At 31.7% G+C, this 25,109-nt stretch overlaps 2 protein-coding genes across 2 annotated transcripts; one reads left to right on the top strand and one right to left on the bottom strand.

Annotated features, from left to right (window-relative positions):
* Positions 1,317-3,333, top strand: LOC109327968 (protein FAR1-RELATED SEQUENCE 5-like). Its single transcript, XM_019561176.1, has 2 exons — positions 1,317-1,331; positions 2,215-3,333. The coding sequence occupies exons 1-2, from the start codon at positions 1,317-1,319 to the stop codon at positions 3,331-3,333; spliced, it is 1,134 nt and encodes a 377-aa protein (XP_019416721.1).
* Positions 7,914-13,896, bottom strand: LOC109337983 (WAT1-related protein At1g44800-like). Its single transcript, XM_019575105.1, has 7 exons — positions 13,590-13,896; positions 12,533-12,595; positions 9,770-9,886; positions 9,059-9,299; positions 8,779-8,937; positions 8,407-8,558; positions 7,914-8,313 (listed from the first exon to the last, which is right to left on the bottom strand). Exons 1-7 carry the CDS (start codon positions 13,802-13,804, stop codon positions 8,097-8,099), a joined length of 1,164 nt encoding a protein of 387 aa, XP_019430650.1. The 5' UTR covers positions 13,805-13,896; the 3' UTR covers positions 7,914-8,096.

The raw sequence follows: 25,109 nt of genomic DNA on the forward strand, positions 1-25,109 counted from the left end.
AAAATGAAATTAGAAGTTATAAAATAAAATTAGAAGTTATAAAATATGAAATAAATGTTTAGTAGTATAAGTATATATAAAGATGAAAGTATAACTTATACAATAAAATTAGAAGTTATAAAATATAAAATAAGAAAATTCAAAATAACTTCATGAAAGTTAGGTTTTTTTTTATTAAGTAGTATAGAACTATAGATATGCAACTTATAGTTAATATATTTGAGGTGGTTATATGAGATTATATGGTTTTTTTAAATTAAATTTTTTGAAGGGCAAAATAGGAATATATAAATTATGCCATGGTGGTGGTTACACCATGTTTTGACTTTATATATAGTATAGAAGTATATATATATAGATAAGATCTATGTTTTTTTACATTTAGCACATTATTTAACATTAATTTGTATTGCTTTTATTCGAAAGTCAATGGTAATTAATATATGAATAATAGATGATTTGTTGAATGATAGATAATTTACTGAATGATAGATAATTTATTAAATGATAGATAATTTACTGACAGTGTAAAAACATGTATATTATCCATATATATACATATTAAATACATTAATTATTCATTACATCTCATTTTAATATCACTACACGAATACATTGAATTAAATAAGAGTTGGAAAATTGATAAAATGGTGGTCTAGTTGTGTAAGACCCTACTAAATTTCAAGATAACAAGAAGTCAAAAAATTCAATTTGTAAATAATATTTGTTGAAAAAGACAGTCACACACTCTGAAAGAGATTAATTCTTACCAATAGAATTATAGGATATCCTTAATAGTACCTACCAAAAAAATAAGAATGGAAAAATGCATTAAGAGTATTTTTACACGTTAATGTATTATTGACCATACTTTTAAATATAGATAATATGTATGAATTATGAATAATATATTGTTTTAATATAAAACTTTACAACTCTGGTAGATAATACATTTTTTAAATAATTGAATGTTTTGACTATAATGTTACATTCAGCAGAATATAAGCAGTCTTATTAATATTGTTTATTAAATCGATTATGGTACTGATATAGTGGTAAAATAGTTTAATTGGTAGTTCACTAATTAAATTGAATATCGGCAAAATTAGATATACATATATAGTATTTTAACATTAATGTTGAAAAATCAATAAAAAACCAATACTTTTTTATTTTCATTAAAAATTAATTTTAAATAAAAACTAACGGGTATGACCGGTACGGTTTAATTGAAAATTGGTTGGTATGACCAGTTTTAGTCGGTTTTGACCAATATGATTGCATGATCAGTATAATGATTATACTGTATCGGTATTATGACTGATTCACTGGTTTACAGGTTGAATCGACAGATATGAAACAATTTTAACAACACTGAAGTACTATATTTTGAATATTAATATTATTTTCAATTTCTATCCTCTGAAATAGTTTGAGTCAGAGTAATTAGTATATAGCATAAGTAGTTTCTATCATTATGCAAAGCTATGGTTTGTGTGTGTTTTAAAATTGAAATGTAGGAGTGGTTAAGCTAGTGTGTGAATCATATATAGAGTGTGTATAATATTAGTTAAATAGCATTATGTTGTTATTGTGGTTATTTCTATGGGTCAAACTAATGTGCGAACTCGTTATTAGTTTGCTTCGATGCGAACTGATTTAGGACTGTTGGATTAAAAAATGATGTTACCGGCTACCGTGGAGAAAACCATTTAGAAGTCAGTTTTGGAAGGTAAGACTTCTAGGGGGACGTCTTGTCCTAGATGCACGACTTCAGGGACGTCTTGTCCAATACTGAAGTTGATATGGGGGGTTACGACTTCTTGGCTGACTTTGGTTATTGAGGAAACAACTTGAGTGATACGTATGGTTATATTAGGTTCATGCATAGTGAGATATTATAGACGTTTCTTCCATCATAGTGGAATATAGTGGCTTCTTCCAACATATATATTGAAGGGACGAACTTGCATATATAAGGTAGTTTGTTATTTATTTAGTACTCATGTTGTCATATATGTTTTGTTAGTTATATGTTTGTTATTTGTAATTATTATTTGTACTGTTTGTTCCTTGTTTGTTAGTAATTTTTTGTAAATCAAAAATAGAGTTATTGATTAATTTTCTGTTTGTTTTTATCTATTAGATGGAAGAAAATATATAATGCATTTGTTTTATTTTAGTAATATAAACGTTATATTTTACTGATTGTAGGTGGTAGATGAATTTGATAATAGTGATACTGAAAATATGAATGAAACAGAGGAGGATTTGGGTTTTGAAGAAATTGATTTTGCATTGTTAAACGTAGATGAAGTGAAGAATTTTAGGTTTTTGAACAACGATTTTGCATACGAATTTTATAAGATGTATGGTATGAAGAAAGGTTTTGCTATAAGAAAATATCATACTCATCAGGATAAGGACGGTGAAATTGTATGGCAATCATTTTTCTGTGATAGAGAAGGATTTAGAGAGAAGAAAGATGATGTGGTTCGAAAGAGGGTTCCCAGAAAAGAAACAAGATGTGGTTGTTTAGCAAGAATGAAGATTCACGTTGACAAGGAAAAAGGAGGTTGGTATGTGAGTTATTTTTCCGATGAACATAGTCATGAAGTGGTTGGTGAATATTATGGTGGGATGATAGCTTATAACCGAAGAATGACTGAGACAAATATTGGTCAGATGAACACGATGAGAGAGTTGGGAATTGGAACGGGAAATATTTTTGCCTCATTTGCTGACCAATATGGTGGTTATCACTACATTGGGTTTTCTAGAAAAGACATGTATAATCAAATCCAGAAGCAAAGAAGGATCGGAAATGGCGACGCAGAAGCAACCTTACAATACTTGAAGGAGCAATTGAAATCAGATTCTGTAATGTATTGGAGGCATACCGTAGACGAAAAAGGTAAGTTGCAACACTTGTTATGGGCTGATGAATGTAGCATTTTCGACTACTCAATTTTCAGAGATGTTCTTGCTTTTGATGCAACCTATGGTAGAAACAATTATAAATTTTCAGTCGTAGTATTTTCTGGTGTGAATCATCACAAGCAAATAACAATATTTGTTACTGTTGTGGTGTCAAATGAGACAGAAGAAACATATGTGTGGATTTTAGAAATTTTTTTGGAGGCTATGAATGGGAAACAACCAAAGTGTGTTATCACTAATGGAGACTTGGCGATGAAGAATTCAATCCAAAGAGTTTTTCCTGAAACTCAGCATAGGTTATGCGCTTTGCATATATGTAACAACGCTGGAAAAAATATCAAGAAGAAGAACTTTCATAAGGATTTCCAGAAAGTAATGTTGAATTTCAAATGATGTGGGAGGAACTTATCATCAAACATGGGCTTCAAAATAATGCTTGGGTCGCTCATACTTATGATTGCAGAAGTATGTGGGTCAAGTCTTTTATCCGGGGAAAGTTCCATGCTGATTTGCATACCACATCACGATGTGAAGGGTTACATTCACAAATGGGGAGGTACATAAAGTCTGGGTATAATGTGACCGAGTTTTTGTATCACTTTCAATTATGTGTAAGCCACATTCGCAACAATGAGGCTGTTGAAGATTTTAAATCTTCTTATGGTGATGAGTTGTTACAAACTCCTTATCATAATTTAGAGGGTCATGCTGCCTCATTATATATCAGAGTGGTTTTCAAAGAATTTGTTGAAGTGTTAGTGGAAGCTGCAAAAATGAAGATAATTTCTACCCACCAAACATCAAGTCATGTAATATACAAAGTCGAAAAGCATTATTGCCCCAACAAAAAATGGCATGTTTCCCATTATGATGGCGGTTCTAATGTGGACATTAAATGTTCATGTAGAAGAATGAAATCATTTGGGATGCCATGTAGTCATAGTGTTTTTGTGTTACTAATTCTCAACATCACACATTTGCCTCCTTGTATGGTTCTTGATAGGTGGACAAAAAAAGCAAAGGTTGTTCAATGTCTAAATTTTCAAGAGTGTGACCTTAGTAAAAAGTCGATTCAAAGCAGCAGATATGGAACATTGAGTGATATTTGTAGAGTTTTGTGTAACCTTGCTTGTAAAACGGAGGAAGACTTTAAAGAAATGATGGAAAAGTTTACAATGAAAGTATTAGACTTCGATTGAAACAAAGTTCAAGTTCAATTCAAAACGATGGTATTGGTAATGAAGACCAAGTAAGGGATCATGTTTGTGTGCGTCCTAAAGGACGAGTTGCTGGAACGAGCTCAAAAGGTAAGCGAGGTAACCAATATGGCATATGTCGAGAAATTGGACACAATAGACTTAGTTGTCCAAATGTTGGAAGTTGTAGCGTTCTTTTTTTGAAAATGAATGTGAAGAGTGAGCAGTTACTTTATCTAATGAAGTAATTTTGTTACTTTATGTTTTTACTCTTATTTAAAGTGTAAAAACAAAATTAGAAGGAAAAACATTGTCTTTCCAAACTGAAGCAGTGATACAAAAAGCATTGTCCAAATATTGTTGCAAATATTCATAAAAAAGATGAATGTTTCCCAAAAAGCCAAAAAGCTGGATATGGTGTTTAGATGAAGGGTAGCTTGGACCATATTAATATAGATTTGGTCTTCACTTCCTTATGGTGGGATGATAGCTTCTACCTATTTATCTATTTGCACCAAGGTAATATATATTTTCATGTATACAAATTTTTGTTCATAACAACAAAATTTCCTCTTTCCATTATAATTAATATCAAAATTACATAGGTGGGGTCTCAACAGCTGCCATTTTCAAGGAATTCCATGTGGAGATTTAACAGGATATATGTCACGTTTAGATCATATGGATGTCAACCACGTAAAAATTCAAAAAATCTTATTTCTTACACTTTTTAGCAATATTTCAATTCTCTAGCAATATGTTCTCTTCATTTCTTAGTTCAAATGGCTCCCCTATGAGACTGACATCAACAATCTCCCTTGTTATGTCCAACAAGATAAGAAGGTCTGGAGTGCATGCACAACCTTGATTTGTTTCTCGATTGTCGAGTGACATCAAAAAGATCGAGTCAGACTACAATTTGGTTTGGTTCAAGACGTGCCACAATCATCTAACAATATCGATGCACTACATAGAATTGATAAACGTGGAAATCAAGATGCAAATTGGGTCATTAAGCATGCACAGTGTATCGAACATTGGAGTCATCACAAAGATCAAGTCTTGCAAGGACCTCCAATTCAATTTCCAATCCACACACCAACATATGAATTGGTATCTCACCATTTCTAGACTCTTTTTATCTGCGGAATTGCAACTCTAAGACCCACGCCAAATAAATTTTCAACAAAATCAACAACAATACTACCATCCAAATCAACCTCCCACACCTCAAACTCCAATATTCCAACCTATGACGAACCAACCTTTTATGTCACAACATAATTTGTCACAACAATCAATGTATCAACAAACAATGTCTGATTCTTATAATATTCAACCCGTGAGAATGTCTTTCCACGGTCAACCATCACACCAGTATCGCATTGATGATATCATGCCTCAACGTCACTCATTTTCTACAGAAAATAGTGATTTCATCAATACTTTATTGGGTACACCTCAATCAACAAATGTATATCAGAACGATATCATGTTCAACATTAATCAAGATGATGGTGTTGAACGAAGTTCTTTCAACATTGATGATAATATTTTCCCTACAAGACAAACAGATACAAATGAACATCAAACTACATATGAACATCGAGGAAGGCCATGTTGTCATAGGCAACCACTTAGGTGTGGGACAGGAGGTCATTTAGGGAATCATTAAATTTACTATTATTGTAACTTAGTTATAAATAATTAATTTGTATTAACATTTTCTATTTACCAATTTTATTTGAGTCATCTCTTTTAAAAATGCCCCTAAACATTCACTTTCTATATTAAAAAATTACAAATAAATAGGCCTAACATAATTATAAATAAATAGGCCCAAACAAAAAGGAGGACATTGTCAAAATAATCCAAAAAACAACTAAGGTCTAACAAATTAAAGTCCATTGTCCCAGCATGTTCAAAAGTCGGTAATATGTCCCTTGTCCCAGCACGCTCAGAAGTCGGTAATGTCAGTCCCGACTTCTGCAAAGGACGAATACGTCCTTCCTTCTCACGACTTCTAAGAAACAAGAACAAGTCTTCCTATGCTACAACGACTTCTGTTCACAAACACTACTTCCGATAACCAGTAACCGGTAACAAAAACAACGGCTCAGATTTAAAGACTAACCATCCAATAGCTATCAAACTAATTCGCTTTGAAGCGAACTAAAACTAAGTTTTCATAATAGCCCTCTCCTATTTCTATTGGCTCTATTGGTTGGTTTGATTATAATGAAAGACAAGCTTAACAATCAAACCAATCATAATCGGTTCCTAAATAATATCCAAACCAACCCAATGAACTGAACTAACCCAAAAGTATGGTTTGGGTTAAGTTGCTTGTGTTACTTGGTTCTGGCATAATTATGTATAACCCTAAGAGAGGTAAGAGCGATAGTGATTCGAAGTCAATAAAGACAAGATATATGAGATGCAATAACAAAAATTGAGGGAGTTTCAAGTAAGAGAGTAACGAAAACTAAATACAATGTTACTATGAGATGTGAGTTGAACTAAAGGGATTCTCTATCCCAAAGAGACCTGTCTACATGTCCATATCTAATACAATTATACTAAATAATATAAAATATTAATTTATATTTTTATAATTGTTATTTCTCAATTAAGATATCTTTTGATTAGTCTGTGACATCATCGGGACACCAAAAGAAATATGAGATCTCCACTCTTGAGTTGAATATGTGAATGTCTTTGAATCTATCAAACATATGAGTTAGTTTGGTTCATATCAAGGCCAAACATTAGTCTCAAACCAAACATATTTAAAATAAAAAGCTTGAACTAGTTCATGTGTAGAACGAACCCCAAAAAATGTGTGCACCTTTAGCTGTAACAATAGTGTTATTAACAAATTATAATATTTGTTGTTTTTAGAAAGTATAATGTTAGATGGAAAATAGGTTATGTGAATTGTACTGGTCAAAGTAATTTCTCTTTTGTTTTTAAGTATTTCATACAGGCATAGGTATTTTTAAATTTCATATAAAATTATTTAAAGAACACTTATATTTTGTTTTTAACTTATGTCATATTTTAATTTTATATTTATTTAATTTATATTAAAAACACGTTTACTGCAAAAAAAAATTAGATTAAGTTATTTTTATTTTTAATTTAAATATATTTTACTTAGTTAAAGTTATTTATGAATAAATAGTATATTAAGACTTAGTAGAAGATATTTTTCAAGGATTATGCTAGGTAACATTATTAACTCAATAACATCTTTGGATTCTGTTTGTGAATTGAGTTTTGAAGGATAATAAAATGAATGTGAAGAATGAAGATTCTACCAGTCCAAAGAGCCCAAAGAGCCCAAAGATTCAACCAATTGAAAAGTGGATTGAAAATGATTGATTTAGAAAACTTTCCTCTTTTGACATTTTTTTTTTGAAATTCTGTTATTAATTTTGTTTCCTTATTAAGTTAGTCTTTTTTTCTGTTGATAGTTTTTTTCTTGTATAAATATAGAGTAGGCTTAGGTATGTAAAAATTAGCTAATCAATAATCAAGGCATCAATCAATAAAGTTCAAGCTTCTTTTCTCCTCTTGATTTTCTTTTGCATTTAGTTCACTGTTTCTTCTTCTTTCTTCTTCTTCTTTGCTATACCATGCGGAAACTTTTTTCACAATGAAAGAGAAGGTCTCAAAATTATTTCATAAGTATGATCTCATAACCTTCTATTCCTATTCTTTTCTCTCCAAAGTCCAACTCGTAAAGAACAAAAACAAATATAAGGAGAAATAAAGGAAATTAAGAGTGCCCACGTGACAAAAACAGAGACAAGAGCAAGTTCAAGAAACATCAAAATGCTTACAGAAAAGGTCATACGAAAATGCAGCCACTAAAGCATGCAATTCTGAAAGATACAGAATCTTTCTTGACCTCATTTTAATTAGTAGGAACATTTATAATGCATAGTCCTAAAGGACCTAAGATCTTGTACCATGTAGGACACTCTTCCCTTCTCCCCTCATCTGATCAGGAACATTGACCTCTATGCTGTCCAAAATGTTTGATCCTGATATTGTTCCATCCTTTATTGACAGTTCTTTGTCTCTCCCTGCATCCTTTGTGTTCACACTGTCCTTGCTTTTTCCCCATACCACAGTGTAAAGTCCGGTCACAATTATAATAGCTCCAATTATGCTGTACAACACAAAATAAATAACGTAGGACATGGAATAATGTAACAAATTGTGATTTTGAATAAGCACTATTAATTAAGCATTGAATGATTACCTTCCTAGATGAATTTGCTCAGCTAAGATAATGGAACCCAATGCTGCCGTGATAATCATACATAATGGGCTGAATGAAGTTACAAACACAGGTCCACGTTCCCTGGTTACTACTCCTTGTATATAGTATGCCATTCCAGAACACACCACTCCCTAATTTTAATTAAGCTAATTAATCTCAAACATTAAAGACTAAATGATTGATTAATGATCTAATTAAGAGAATGAATTTGTATATATTGAGAAATTCTTACATGGTTGATTAATAGTATGACATCTAATAAAAATATATCATTTTGTTATTGGTTAAGATCATATGATTCTCGATCATGCGATAGTTTATCGTATACATTTGGCATGGAAAGATACTCACAGAATAAACACAAGCCAAAAGCCTTGAGTCCCATCCTATGGACCACACACTCATGTCACGTTCGAAGATAAGAGACGCAATTGCACCCTCAAAAATACCCAAAAAGCAAATCCAAGATGTCACCGAGAGTTCTGCTGGGTACAACTTCAAAGTGAAAGACTAAAATCCACCAACATTAACACAAGTGAGATTCTTAACCAGTTCATGAAAATTGTATCAACTTAAAAAAATAATGTGCATGCAAATATATACACACACATAATAGGCCATATATACATACTTGCAATATAAAGAAGCTAGCCCAACCACAGCAACTTGCAATGAGCATTAGTGTGCCAAGAACCCAGTGTTGGTTAGAGGCATCGGTGCTGGCACTATGATGTTGGCTACCACCTTGTCCCTTTATGATCTGAAGCTCAGGGCCTTTGTATAAAGTCATAACCATGGCTCCTGATACTGTAACTGCGGTTCCAATTATCTTGGCTAGGCTGTGTATTTTTTTCAAGTTCACTGTTTCTAATCTGATAGCACATTAGAAGAATATAATCATATGACTCTATGGGTCTACTAGGAAATAAAAATAGTTAATATAGATTATTGAATCTTATTTTAATAATTAAGATTAAAAGATAAATGTAATATTTTTTTAATGGTATAACTACTAACTAACTTTTAACTTTAAACCATTCAATATGACTGTAAGTCACATATTTATTATTCTAACATGTTTTTTATGAGAACTATTTGATGCAAGTTCCACGTAGTGAATGTATTTAAAACAATTGCTTAATAAAATTTAGCAACATTACTCTATACAGTTTATATCACATATTATGCAAGGATATATATTTTAATGACAGACCCACAGAGTATAGTTGGCATTTGTCACTTGTTGGATTCTAGAAAGGAATAGAACTAGTTTTGTGCTTTTGCTAAAGCGCACAATCTACTCATAATATTATGGTGAAGTAATTTTGAAGGTTTTAATTACCTGAAAACGAGTGCCATTATAAAGGTAATTGCTGGAAGGACATTAACGGTGGCGGATGCAAACGTCGTTGAGGTGTACTTCATCCCCATGTTGTACAGATTCTGATCAAGCACTGGCCTGTTTTTTTCATCACCAACAAAGTTATCAATCCACAAATTAATTCAGCATGTTGTATCCATAAACAAAACTTATAATATAGAAAAAATAGTCCATCTAATTGAAGTTTAAGAGTTTTCTAGCATCATTCACGTAATAGTTATTAACTCTGGAATGTTAGCTACTGCAAGGTTTTTTACACAGCACTTAACTTAACAATTATTATCTGTTTAATGAAAGTAGTATTTGTAAATGATTGATGATGTAGTAACAAAGTAAAAAATCTTTCATTACATAAATATTAAATCCTATGATATATAATATTTAAATTTTTACAATTTGTGGGAATAAATAAAGATTTAATGTTTATTTAGTGATAATACAAGTGTTTTTTATAATATTAGTTAACTATATATTATTTATTCTTAGAAAAAGTAATCTAAATATATATTTGATTTATGAATATATATATATATATATATATATATATATATATTTAATTCATAATGTTGGAAAAAATAAATTTAAATTATGAAGTGTGGTATATCTCCAAGTACGAAAGATGCTCAAATTTCCTACTTTGGCTGGATGGCATATTTCTTGTTCAATGAATCTCTATCCGCCTCAAGTTATATTTGCAGTGAGATCAATAATATTATATGCCTAACCTCTGGGTTTGATGATGATCTCCCTTTCTAGTTTCATTTTTTATCATCTATGAATAGCTAAATAGTTTTATTTTCAATTATATTTTATTATTTGCACAATAATATGTATATATAATATTTTATATAGTATCAAAATCGATTAGAGGCCAATTAATGGAATACAAGACTTGATCTATATGAGTGTCAATTATGTTGAGATGATCAAGATTTGTTCTATACGACTATCGATCATGCCCAGATGATTAAGATGATGTCATCAGATTGGGAAATTGTTTCATCTTAGTGTCAGAATTGGTCAAAGGTCAACAATCGGACATACAAGTTAGATCTGGTCTACACAACTATCGATCATGATGAGGCGGTCAAGATCTGGCCTATATGACTGTCAGTCATACCCGAGTGACTGACGTAGCTATGAAAAAGGATGACATCGACATGACTGGACATGACATGACATGTCAATACCTACTATGTCGAAGAATCTTTCTTCGCACAAAAGACAAGGACACACCACATTAAAGGTAGAGGTTCACATTATCCATAGTTACATGCCAAAGAATCTAAATTTGCAGCATTGTTAACATGAGGTTATAAAAATGACAAGACCATGTCATCCCATATCATCTACAATGATGAGATCTCTCCTTGGAGTGCAAGTCACTTCAAAGAGAACAATAATATATTATATATTTTTCTCTCTAATATACTCCTATAAATATTAACGTGAGCGTAAGAGTGCCTTTTCAGATACTCAACAAAGGCAATCCAAAACTGATAACTATTTGATTCTACTTAAAACTTAAGTTCCAACCACCCTTCAAAACCAGTTATAGCTTGGATCTAGCAAAGCAACCCTAATACCGATAGACTCTGCTGAATATCTAAGTTTGGTAACTTTCTTGTGGAAAAAAATAAGTGTTCATAATTTCTCCTTTTTTTGAAACAAATTGATATAAAATCTCCTAAAAACTTCATTAGTTTTGCCCTCCACGCATCATGTTACCACCCCAACATGGATTTGCTGACCTTTATTCCATGGCGCGATTAATTAATTAAAACATTAAATATATTCTTTATTGTGCCTTCATGGATACTGACTTAGGAATTCAATTTAATAAATATATCATTTTTCAATGAAAGTTTATTTTCTAATTTAAGAACAATGATTTAAGTTTTTGGTAGATAAAGAAGTCATGATTGGGAAATATTGTGCTTTGTCGTGGACTTTGTTATTTGCAGACAGAAATCATTACACCGTTTTTAGTAATATGATAAAATTATGTTTTGTGATTTGTCCTTTTGTCAGCATGATGTGTCCACTAGAAAAGTGGGCCAATATGAAGCACCATTATCGAGTTGCCGCGTTTCTTACTTTCACTCAAGTTAGGCTTAGGAATTCATGGATTGTGCAGAATATTCTTTAATTTTTAAGGTTTTCAGTCAGATACTATACAAAGCAGAACCAATGAGAACCTGAATGAACTCTGTTATTGTAATCACATTTATATAGTTTGTTTATCTCATCCATAACATACCATATACATAAATAATGATCAGCCACACTCATGGAATTCTGAGTATTAAATTATATGATACATAGGGGAAAAAAACATATTCAATGACCATAATTTTTAAGTTATTTTTTAATAAAAAATATATAAATTAAAACAAATATCATTCTCCTTATATTATAGGACTGAACCCTAATACTGGAGATGAATTATAAAGAATGCAACTTTTAATAACACATTTATCCATTTGATTCGATGAAACCAATCTTTATCGTTAAAAATAAGGGGAGAAATATATATTTATTTGTCTCTTCATTAATAAAAATGATATTTGTTCATTTACCATTTATGCGGTGAGAAAATATTAGGCTAGTTAGTTCAAAATTGTAATGGATGCATGTGATCTTGAAATAAAGTTTTTGACGGGCCAATGATTCGATTCTGCGAATATAACTGATAATATGTTGAGAGAGTTTGAAGAGTCTTACTCAAGGAAACCAAGCACTGCTAATCTCAGGAAGATTGGGAGTGTCATCTTTGGCCTTACTTTTCTGCAAAGATGGCGAATCAAAACGTACGCTTATTGTTACAAGTTGATAGATGGAAAAGTTACAACATATAGCAAAGTGAACCAACCAGAAAAGCTGTTCTACATAATGCAAGTGTTAGTTGTGTGTTGAAGGGAAATAGAAAATGATCATTGATACCCATTTTCCAGCATCTTTTTTCATACTATGGATGTGTTTGGTTCAGATTTGAGGATAATGGATCAATTAGTGAGACGTGAAGAGGTTAGATGTATATAGTCTTGTTATTGCAAATGATACTCTTTTCTGATAATGAATATAATCTTAATGTTAAAAAATTCATCTTAAAAATTTAAGTGTGTTTTTTGTCTAAAAACTGTAATAAAAATAATTTATGTTATGTTGTTAGGAATGAATTCACATCTCCCCATTTCCGTGTCTCATTTTTTGTCTTATACCAATTAAAAATTGTTATTTAATTATAAAAATTCGTAAAAATGGAAATATTTTTTTATATTATTTAGTGAAATATATTTGAGCATAGAGATAAGAATTTTTTTGGACATGTGATCCTTATACATATTGTTACCAAATATTTTCCTCTACCAATAAGACATTTGTCTAGTGGTATAAGATATTATGGGATCTGAGACAGGTCAAAAGGTAAAATGTTTGATTCCTAAAATAACAACACTTGTTGTGATGGGTAATCATGTACTCATAAAGAGATTAGTTCATTATCCATAAGGAATGAGAAAATGCATTATACTGAAAAATACTTTCATCCTCCTTATATATTATCATTTTGAAGTGAAACAACTTATTTTTCCTTCTGAAAAAGTAAATATATTCTGAACCAAACACCCTCTCGCTTTGTAATATTTTTTATCATTATTCAACACTTGTTTCCAAAGTAAAATCTTTTAATACATGGTTATAAAGTACGTATAAAATGATGTGTGAAGAAAAAGAGTATGAGGATATTATTACTTCATAAAGTAAACATGAAGAAAGGTACCTTTCTAGGACAAGAGCAAAGGGAGCCATGATGAGAGTAGCAACTATGTGACGGTAAACTGAGAGTACCCAATGGCTCAAACCATGTTTGAAGGAAACCATCGTAATGATATACATTCCAGCATAACCAAACTGAAGGGATACCATAGCAAGGTAAGGTTTCATCTTACGAATCATGCTCAATCTACCCTCACCATTTTGGTCCTCATTTTCCATGTCTCTATTAGAAACACAAAAAGTAAATACAAACTCACAAAAGGGATTGAAGGACCTTTGTGACTTGTGAGTTAGTGTGTGATAATTAAAAATGTGAAATGGTCTTTTTATAGAACCAAAAAAGCAAAAGGAAATTAGTGAGAGGCCTAGGGTTTTCATAATCAAAATAGACTTGATATCTCATATCCTATCACATATGTTGTTTCATTCCAATGAAAATATGTATGTCAATTAAAAGATTTAAAACTATATTGTTATTGTTGTTTTGTTTTATTATCATTGATATACGACAATATATGAGACATGATATGAGACTATAGAAGATATTTTTTTACAATAGCACAAGGCACTAACTCTCTCACTTCAATTTTCAGCCTCATGGATTCCATAATTATCCATTTAATAATTAAATACTCCGATATATTACTATAATACTTTTTTATATTTATATAATTGAATCAATAGAATAAAGTAAGGGATATATTATGTGTATCTTAGATATGAAATGTACCAAATGGAAATTAGGTTTAGTGCTTAGTCATTACGCATGCACATTAAAGGCATTAAAGGCTTAGGTTCTATTGAGGTGTTACTAAAAGTGAAAAATGCTATATATGTTCACGCCATTCAGAAAGAAAGATAAGTAAAAAAATCACCTCGTTAAAGTTTTCATCTCTTTAGTTATAGTATGCATACCTTTATTTACTTTGTTATTAAAAAAATTACTTGCTTATAAAAATATAATATGCAGAGGACATTTTTTTAATTAATGTTTCTTATAACAAGATATATAAGTTTATTTATTACGTGTAAATGAAGCTATTTAATCGTCTCCATTTATGCATACACATATGTCACAATCCGTATTCATTAATATGGGATATTATATCTGAATTGAACATACATGTCTCGTACTCAACGTTATCTACTTATATTATTGAGAACACAATATTATCTACTATTTGTTGCATATGTCAACATCTATTTTATTAAGTAACATGTGACAAAAAAAATTGAAGAGTCCAAATTGTTGTTGAATTTTAAATTAAATAATATATTCAATTAAGAATATGTTTTTCCTCCAACAATTCAATACTAGAGGGTCCAGTCAGTAATGAATTTAGGAATCGGATTTCAGGGGTGCAAATTGCAATAAATGCAGTGTTACTATATTCGATTGGACCAACAGATCTAAGCTAGAATGAACCTCCAACTTGTTTGAGTTGCTCATTTGATCGAATATGTGTTAGAACCAGAACCGAAAGAATTCAAGAAGAAAAGAGAAATCTAAGTTTGGTAAGAAGAAGATGTAGAGGAAGAAGAACTTGCTTTATTTAGTAAGAGTGTTGTAACGATTAACTACCATCCAACTAACTACTTCTATTTATAAAAAGAGCTTAGTTACAATTGTGGCCCAACAACAAGGAATGAGCCCAATACTAATATAACTACAAACCTGCCTAAGCTCTATGAATTACAATTTTCCAATACACCTTCCTAATTCATGCTAGCTTGATTAACCATGCCTATCTGGTTTCTTTGATTTTCGAAAGTCTTCTTCTTTAATGATTTTGTAAGAATGTCAGCAAGTTGCTTTTCAGTCTTGCAAAATTCCAGCCTTAGATGCCCTTTGTCCACTTGATCTCTTAGGAAGTGGTACTTAGTTTCTATATGCTTGCTACGCCCATGAGCTATGGGATTCTTTGCCAAATTTATTGCAGACTTGTTGTCTATCATTAGTAGCATTGAGTCTTCATTGTGCAATCCAATTTCTTTAAGCAGAGACTGCAACCAGAGTGCTTGACAACTTCCTAAACAAGCAGCAATGTACTCTGCTTCACATGATGAGAGAGCCACTCCTTTTTGCTTCTTTGAACTCCAACTTATAGGTGCTTCATTTAGCTTGAACAGATAACCAGAAGTGCTTTTTCTTTCGTCTTTATCACCACACCAATTTGCATCAGTGTAGCCAAGCAATGTCTTTGTTTCTGCTTCATTCAGTGTAGGGAAGAATATGCCAAAGTCTGCACTCCCCTTTAAGTATCTAAGAACTCTCTTGACTGCCACCATGTGAGTATGTTTAGGATCCTCCATATACCTGCTAACCAATCCAACCCCGTAGGTTATGTCTGGTCTTGTATTACAAATATATCTGAGTGAACCAATCATCTGCCTGTAAAGAGTTGGGTCAACACCCTCATCCTCTGAATTTCCTCTGCATAAGGCAATCCCTGTTTCAACTGGAGTTGCAGCTGAATTACATCCCTTCATATGGAATCTGTCAAGTACATACACACTATACTTTCTTTGATGCATTAGAATGCCTTTACTGGTTCTCATAAATTCGATTCCTAGAAAGTATGTGAGTGGTCCCAAATCTGACATTTCAAACTCTGTCTTGACTCCTTTCTTTATGCTTTCTATCTCTTCCTTCTTGCAGCCTGTGATGAGGAAATCATCTACATACAAGCATATTATTATTGATGTTGCACTAGGTGATCCCTTCACATAAATGCCATGTTCACTTGTGCATCTAGACAATCCTTGCTTCACAAGAAAACTGTCAATCAGTTTGTTCCAAGCTCTAGGGGCTTGTTTGAATCCATAGAGTGCCTTGTTTAGTTTGTATACCTTTTTTTCGTGACATGAAATTTCAAAACCAAGAGGTTGTGACATATAGACTTCTTTGCCAATGGACCATTGAGGAAAGCTGACTTTACATCCATTTGACAAAGAATCCAATTTCTTGATCTTGCTATTGCAACAACAAGCCTCATTGTTTCCATTCTTGCCACTGGTGCAAATACTTCATCAAAGTCTAACCCTGGTTTTTGTAGGTAGCCCTTTGCCACTAATTTGGCCTTGTGCTTGGCTATTGCACCATCTTGTTTCAACTTTACTTTGTAAACCCACTTAACTGCTATAGCCTTCTTTCCTTTAGGCAATGTAGTGAGTTCCCATGTGTCATTCTTTTCTATGGAGTTGATCTCTTCCTTCATAGCTTCAACCCAACATTATTCCTTCTATGCTTGTTCAAATGTAATTGGTTCCATCTCTGCAAGTAGAGTCATATGGACAAAATCTCCCTCAGGTGTGATTGTGTTATCAGAAAACACCTCATAATCTCTCAATATGCTTGATTGTTGCCTTTGCCTCTAAAGTCTTTCAACTGTATCTAATTTTTCTTCTCTGATTATGCTATGTTCTGATGTTCTCTGGCTATTTTCAATGTCCATCATACTTCCTTTAATCGAGGCTGTATTGCTTGAGTTCCAATTCCAAGATTGTGTTTCATCAAAACTTGAGATCCCTGCTATATGAGATAGAGTTTGTGTCTGGATTATATGTCTTGTATGCTCCTGTTGAGTGGTATCCTAGGAAGATCATTTTTTCTCCTTTGTCATCCAGCTTCTTTCTTTTGTTATTTGGTATATGTTTATAGCAAATCGATCCAAACACCTTAAGATGTTTCACACTTGGTTTGAGCCCAGACCAAGCCTCCTCTGGTGTGATGCCTTTTAATCTTTTTGTAGGACTTCTGTTTGCTATGTATACTGAGGAGGCCACAACTTCTCCCCAAAATCTCTTAGGAAGTTGTTTAGATTTCAGCATGCTCCTTGTTATGTTGAGGATAGTTCTATTGACTCTTTCTGTTGTCCCGTTGTGTTGAGGAGTGTAGGGTACAGTTATCTCATGAACAATGCCATCTTTTTCACAAAAGTCATGGAATTCATGAGATACATACTCACCTTCCCCATCACTCCTTAACAGCTTTAGTTTGTGACCACTTTGTTTTTCATCTAATGCTTTAAAACTCTGAAACTTGCTGAAAACTTCATTTTTCTTTTTCATCAAGTAGATCTAGAGCTTCCTGGTATAGTCATCTTTGAAGGTTAGAAAGTAGTTGTTACCTTCAATTGATTTAGCTTCTAGTGGACCACACACATCAGTATATACCACTTCTAGAGGTTTAGAGGTTCTTGATGGTAACTTTGATTTAAAGGAGTTTCTTGTTTGCTTACTTGTTAGGCAATCCTCACACATTTCAGTTGGTATGTTGATATCTGAAAGACCAGTTACCATCTTATCTTTCTTTAATATCTCTAAGTTCTTGAAATTCATATTCCCAAGTCTTTGATGCCATATCCAGGTATCATCTGATATGGTTTCCAAACATTTCTGATTCTGAAGTTGGATGTCAATCTTGAAGGTCCTATTGCTTGAGAGAGGTGCCTTCAAGATTAGGATTCTTTTCTTGTTAAATACTTTGAGCATTCTATCCTCCATCCTTATAAAGTAACCTTTTTCTAGTAATTGGCCAAGGCTAATCAAGTTGTTTTTCATCCTTGGTACATATAGGACATTGGAAATGAATGAAGCAGTGCCATCTTTCTTTTTAAGGCTAATATTTCCAATTCCTTTTGCTGTTTTGAAACTCTCATATGCAAACTTCACCTTTGTTTTTACAGAATCATCAAGTGTTAGAAACCATTCCTTATGCCCAGTTATATGATTTGAGCATCCTGTATCAAGATACCAATTCTCAGCAGAGAAATGTTGATCTTTATCTGTGGTAACCATTAGCAGTGTTCCACTTGAATCACTTGTTTCCAAACCAGATTTTTCACACTCTGCCATCAGTAAGACTTCTTCATCAGAGTCTTCATCCTTGGCCAACCTAGCTTCTGCTTCCTTGCTTCTCCTTCTTAGCTTGCATTCATATGCAAAGTGACCCCAGTTTTTGCAATTGAAGCATTGGATTCTACTTTTATCTTTCTTCCTTCTGCCACTCTCTTGACTGCTTTTTTTTTCATTTTTTGTGTCTGCTTCATAGCTTTGATTGCCTGAGCTATCTTTGAGGAATCCTTGTCCATTCTGGATTGATTTCTCATTCACACACTTCTTTTCTCCTTGCCACCTTCCACTGCTTTTCTTGTGTTTGTCATTGTGCATCAGATTTCTTCTCTTGAACTGAGCACTCAATGCTTGTTGTGATTGTCTATCATAAACTCTTTCAAGAAATATTTGTTCATGTGCTTCTAATGACCCTTACAACTCATCAATCTTGAAGTTCTCAAGATCTTTTGATTCCTCAATCGCCACTACAATATGATCAAACCTAGCAGCCAGTGTCCTGAGAATTTTCTCTACTATGCTTTGCTCAGATATCTGTTCACCACATCCCTTCATCAAATTAATCAGACTTCGAATTCTAGTCAAGTATTCAGCTACTGTTTCTTGCTCCTCCATCTGCAATAGCTCATATTGCCTTCGCATCATTTGCAGCCTGACCTTCTTGACCTTAATTCCACCAAAGTAGTATTTATCCAAGATTTCCCAAGCTTCCTTCGAAGATGATGCTGCAGAAATTTTCTCAAAGTTTGGACGATTTACACACTGATGTACCAAGAAAATGGCGTTGCAATCTCTCTTCTTAGCATCTCTAAACTCCAACCTTTGTGCTTCGGTTGAGTTTTCTTCAATTGGTTGCACCCCTTCTTACACTACATCCAAGCATTCTTGAAACCCAAAGATTGTCTTCATCTGAATGCTCTAGTGATCAAAGTTTTTCCCATCAAGTATGAGAAGATTCATTGCAAATCCATTTGAAGTTGACATTTCTTCTTGTTGATGCTTTGATGGTGATTTCGACTTGTTGCCACAAGTTTACTAATCGAAGAAGCTCTTGATACCACTGTTAGAACCAGAACCGAAAGAATTCAAGAAGAAGAGAAGAAAAGAGAAATCTGAGTTTGGTAAGAAGAAGATGTAGAGGAAGAATAACTTGCTTTATTTAGTAAGAGTGTTGTAATGATTAACTACCATCCAACTAACTACTTCTATTTATAAAAAGAGCTTAGTTACAATTGTGGCCCAACAAAAAGGAATGAGCTCAATACTAATATAACTACAAACCTGCCTAAGCTCTATGAATTGCAATTTTCCAATAATATGAACCAAAATTGGTATGGATCAGTTCGACTTGACTATTTTGGTCATAAGACTGATAACTCGGTCTATCTAACCAACCAATCGGCTGAATCAATCATTTTTTTTAAATAACAACAAAATAACCTCTTGTGAAGAAAAAATATATTGTGTTATTAACTTATTTATGTTTATGTTTGTCATTTTTGGAATTTTGTTTCTCACTTTTAGCTTATATTTTAACAAAATCTAATTTGCTTAATCAAGATTTAAATTTATTTGTTCGCTTTTGTTCTAATCAAATCGTAAAAAATACAATATTTAATGTTTTTTCATTTTATTTGTGACATTTTATTATTGTAAAAAAATGTATTGATTGATTAATTAATATTTGTATAATAATAATATTTTTAAAATTGAAATATAAAATTATTAAATAATACAAAACTAATATATTTTTTATGGTATGTCGATTCTAATTCCATTATTGACTGAAGTGATGGTTCATTCAAGATAAAATAATAGTGATTAAGTGATATAAAAGTTTATATAATAACCAAATGATGCTGATATATAATTTTATATAACAAAAGTATAACAAATATTACCTATAAAAATATTATAGGGTAGGAAAACATTTGAGAATATGTATTTGCATACCTTGGAACATAAATGGCGTTGTTCCTAGATCCGGTACTAAAGAAGAATCCAATTCACTAGAAAGAGGTTTATAGCAAATAAGAACGTTTCTAATTTTGGATAGCCGATGGGGATATTATTTTGGGATGGTGAACCAAATATGAACCTACTAGGTTTGGGTTCCCTCATTAAAATATTGCTCAGAAATTGGCAGATGAAGAAAAAATGTTATAAAGGCTATGAATCTGCACAAATAATTTCAGAATTCAACGCCCTTAAATTTCAATATGATTAACAATTTAACATAGAGAAACCCTTCGGATCCTAGAATCAAATTGGAACTTTGGAGTTCAACAAAGGGAACCCTAGTTTTAACAAAATGTAATAAACAATATCATAAAGAAATTAAACATAATCCAGTAATCCACCTTAATCAACCCCAACTTAATGAATAACTTTGATGAAGTTCTTATCTTTCTCTTCTTCAATCAGTGTGGGGTTCAGTAAAAACAAATAGCAGAGTTATATGGTTGACATAAATTATGGCTTGAATTACTTAAATTATTAGAAAGTGCAAATGAGTATAAAATAAGAGAGTGTAGTTAAAAAAATATAATTCATATTTATTTATTAATTTTATGAAAATCTAACGGTTCACGTGATTTAAATTAGTCAATAATCTAAATCATTATATCTATACTATTAACAAAGCCAAAACAAGTAATAACTATCATGCATGATATAATTTTTAAATTCCATTTTTATCCTTTTTAACCTCTCCTTAATAAATAGAAATTTCCACATTTTGCTTTTATTTTTTTATCAATACATTATTACTCATCCACACATTCTTTTTTATCTTATCTCTTTCTCAACCCAAATATAAAACAATAGCACATGAAAATATATATTCAATAACTCAATAATGATTATTAGATGCACGAGAAATTTATAAAAGTTTTGTATATATCATATCAATTATTACATCTTATATTCTTAAATTTACATTTTCTATTGAACTTATATGTTTCATTTTTTATACTTATAACTTATATAAAAAAAATAAGAATGCAGGTCAATCGGCACGAAGTGCCGATTGACACGCTAGTTTTTATAAAATAAATACTAAAATATAAAATAGTTTTTTTTAACTTAGTTAAGTATATAAACTCTTATAAAATAAACATTTAAAAACAAAAACTGGTTGAGAATGTTGTTATATGTGGCTGTAAAGTAATAGTGCGTGTGACGTGGGCATTAGACATCTCGAGATAACGCAAAAAGATTGGGAAAGGACTTATGTAAAACAGTAATAATACATGAAAAGATGTATACACTCATAATATATTTGTATATTATTATTGTATCATCTATACACTGATAATATATTTGTATATTATTATTGTATCATCTATTATTTATTTTTTATTATCATTGATTTCTAAATAAAAATAAATGAATGGTGGATAATATATTAACTGTGTAAAAAAATTTATATCATCGGTGCATAAATTTTATCCTCATGATGATACATGTTTCACTGTCACATGTAGGGTTGACAATGAACCGAATCAACTCAATATTCGTTCGAAATTCGATTCGCTAGTTAGCTCGATAAACTTGGTTCATGAACCAAATGAGCTGAACTTGAGCTACAAATTGAGTTCATTAAATAAACGAGTCGAACTTGAGTTGAATATAGTTTGACTCGTTAGGTTCATGAATTTGTTCGATATAAATATATATAGAATAATTTTTATGTTTACTATGACTCATGCATTATTTTTATATTTAATGTTATTATATATATAAGTAAGATTATATTTATATATAAAACTTTTTGCATTATTTTTCAAATTTTATTAATTATTTAAGTTGTCCAAATGAACAATTTGAACTGAACCGAACAATTCACGAACTTTAATCGAAGCCAAACTCGAGCTAAAAAGTAACTCGTAGCGAATTCGAGCCGAACCAATTCTTATCGAACTGAACTGAGCGGAGCTCTGATTTGGCTCGGTTCAACTTATTTTCAGTCCTAATCACATGTATCACATAATCATTTAACTTATAGAATGAAAAATATAAGAATTTTGAGTTTAATTTACCGAGATTTCAATCTATAAAATGAAAATTCTACAACAGACTACGGTCCCATCAAGACAAATTACTTACTCGTGTGATATTTGCTTATGAACTATCTTAAAATAAAACTGTATTATTTATCTCTCACTAAATTTGCATTCCCAGCTCAAAATGATTACCTTACAACCCTTTTGAAGTTAAATTAAATATGTATATATTAATAATATAAGTGTTTTTAAGGTGTTAGTAAATCATTCACTATTAATTTATTAATCACCATTGATTCTAAAAAAAATAATAAAACAAATCATGGATAACGTGTTGAAACTCTTTAGTTTTCATAGTATTATTTTTGTATTTATTTTATAATTTTAGAGTGCGTATGTTTAGGATTTATTGCTTAAAATAAATGCTTTTTATTTGAAAATAAACTTTTTAAACATTTTTATATCTATTTAATCAAGCTTCTTACAAAATTTGATTATTAAAAAGAACGTTTATAGATGAAGTTAATAATTCTAGCTTCTTCCAAAATTGTTTTTAAGGAAATGAGAGAATCCATTATTTTTTACATGAAAAATTATATATCCAATACCACTGCTCACGTCTATACCATCTTCCACTTTCCATTTTAACTCCTATTTTTTTTCCATCTCCTCTTCAACTTACGTTAATATATATATATATATATATATATATATATTCTTACCTAATATATAATCTATTTGATAAGTAGACAAGATTAGTAATTCATATTTTTATTTCTTAGTGTAGTGTTGTAAAAACTTGTTCGTGCCGACAGGTTCAACCCGTAAAACAGTTCTAATATCGGTATGGTACAAAAATCATACCGGTTATGTAATCATATTAGTTAAAACCGACTAAAACATGATAAAATCGGTCATACATGTCGGTTTTCAATTGAACTATACCGGTCATACCAACCATTTTTTATTTAAATTATTTTTTAATGAAAATAAAAAATTGTTAGTTTTTTTATTGATTTTTCAACATAAATGTTAATATATTATATATGTATATCAAATTTCGCTGATATGCAGTTTAATTAGTAAACTACTAGTTGAAACGTTATACCACTATATCAATACCCTAATCGGTTTGATAAGCGATACGACATTAATAACACTTAGTGTTATTAAAATTATTTTTATTTAACAATTGATTTTATTAAACAGAGTTATTTTGAATTTGAATTGTAGATATAATAATGATAAACTATTTATTAACTTTAAAAACTTAAAAATGTTTCACCCCAGCCAAATTCGAACAATTCAACATCATATTGGGCGCACATCCATATTAATATCCCTCATTCACTCGCCAAGGACGGGTCAAACTTACTGCAAGTGTCATTAATGCATCTGACTCACCACTAACGTCTCTGACTCACCATTAATGCATATCTGACTCGTCATTAATGTGTTGCTGGCTCGCCATTAATGTGAGCTGACATTCCACCTACTACGCCGCCTGCAAGTTTCACCTGCCCCCGACAGATCGACAGTTGCAGACCTCCAGGGTGGTTAAGGACAACTGACATAACCCTACTGTACCCACCAAGTACTAGCAAATGGTCGGACGCCACATCAACCGCTCCAAACTCTATAAATAGTAGATCCCATACAGGAAGTATCAATTAATATTAATTCCATCATTTATTACTTATATTCATTACTCTTGCTCTCACTTCTCACTTATTTATTCTCATTATCTCTTTCTAAAAAACCATATACTGACTTGATTGTCAGAGAACATTTCCACATACCTCCCTCGGTGGGTCCAGACATTACTTCGACCAGGGCTCTTGACTTCTATTACTCAACCGGACACTCTATTCCGATCATACCCTATCAACAAAAAAGAACATTGACATCGTCTATGACTTACCTACAACATGTTGACCACCCGTAACGAAGCTCAACCCCTCAGTTAAGCAGAACCACTCACTACAAACATACCTCTGAACCATGATAATCCCTCCATCGACCCTCTAGTACTAGTACAACCATCCCAACAAGCAAGCCAAAGTCATCCCCAAACCCCACCCCAAAAGCACCTACCATCCAACAACTCCTCCAAATGATCCAAACTCAAGGCCATATTATCGAACAACATGCCAAATTGTTACCTAAGCTCCACCAACACAGACCTTGAAAGTGCAAAGTGTCAAGGATAGCACTAGCATGTCTTTGCTTATGTTTTGATGAAGACAAGGTTTTAACAAAGTTTGAGGATGACTCAACAATCAATAGGCCTTATGCTCATTTGGTCATGTCTAGACTAAGATGTAAATTGAGTCTATAATCTAAGTAGTCTGGGATGTGTGTTGTAGTAATTGAGTTTAGGTTAGGTGAACCTAGATGCTAGTCTCTTAAGCCATCTTAATTGAACTATCATATTCATGAGATACATCATCTAGTTAATTGTATGTTCATGCATCTATCATACATGTTATATGTGCATATTAAGCATAATATAATTGGTAAAGCATGTATATATATTGTGCATAACATATGAGAAGTTTACCATCTGAAACATATGCATAAATGTTCCAGTTAATCGATTAACGTGATAACTTAATCGATTAACTCAACTGCTTTTCTTTTAAATATTTGTTTTCTGCTTTAACTGA

The sequence above is a fragment of the Lupinus angustifolius genome, chromosome LG02 (assembly GCF_001865875.1).
Source record: "Lupinus angustifolius cultivar Tanjil chromosome LG02, LupAngTanjil_v1.0, whole genome shotgun sequence".
NCBI lineage: Eukaryota > Viridiplantae > Streptophyta > Magnoliopsida > Fabales > Fabaceae > Lupinus > Lupinus angustifolius.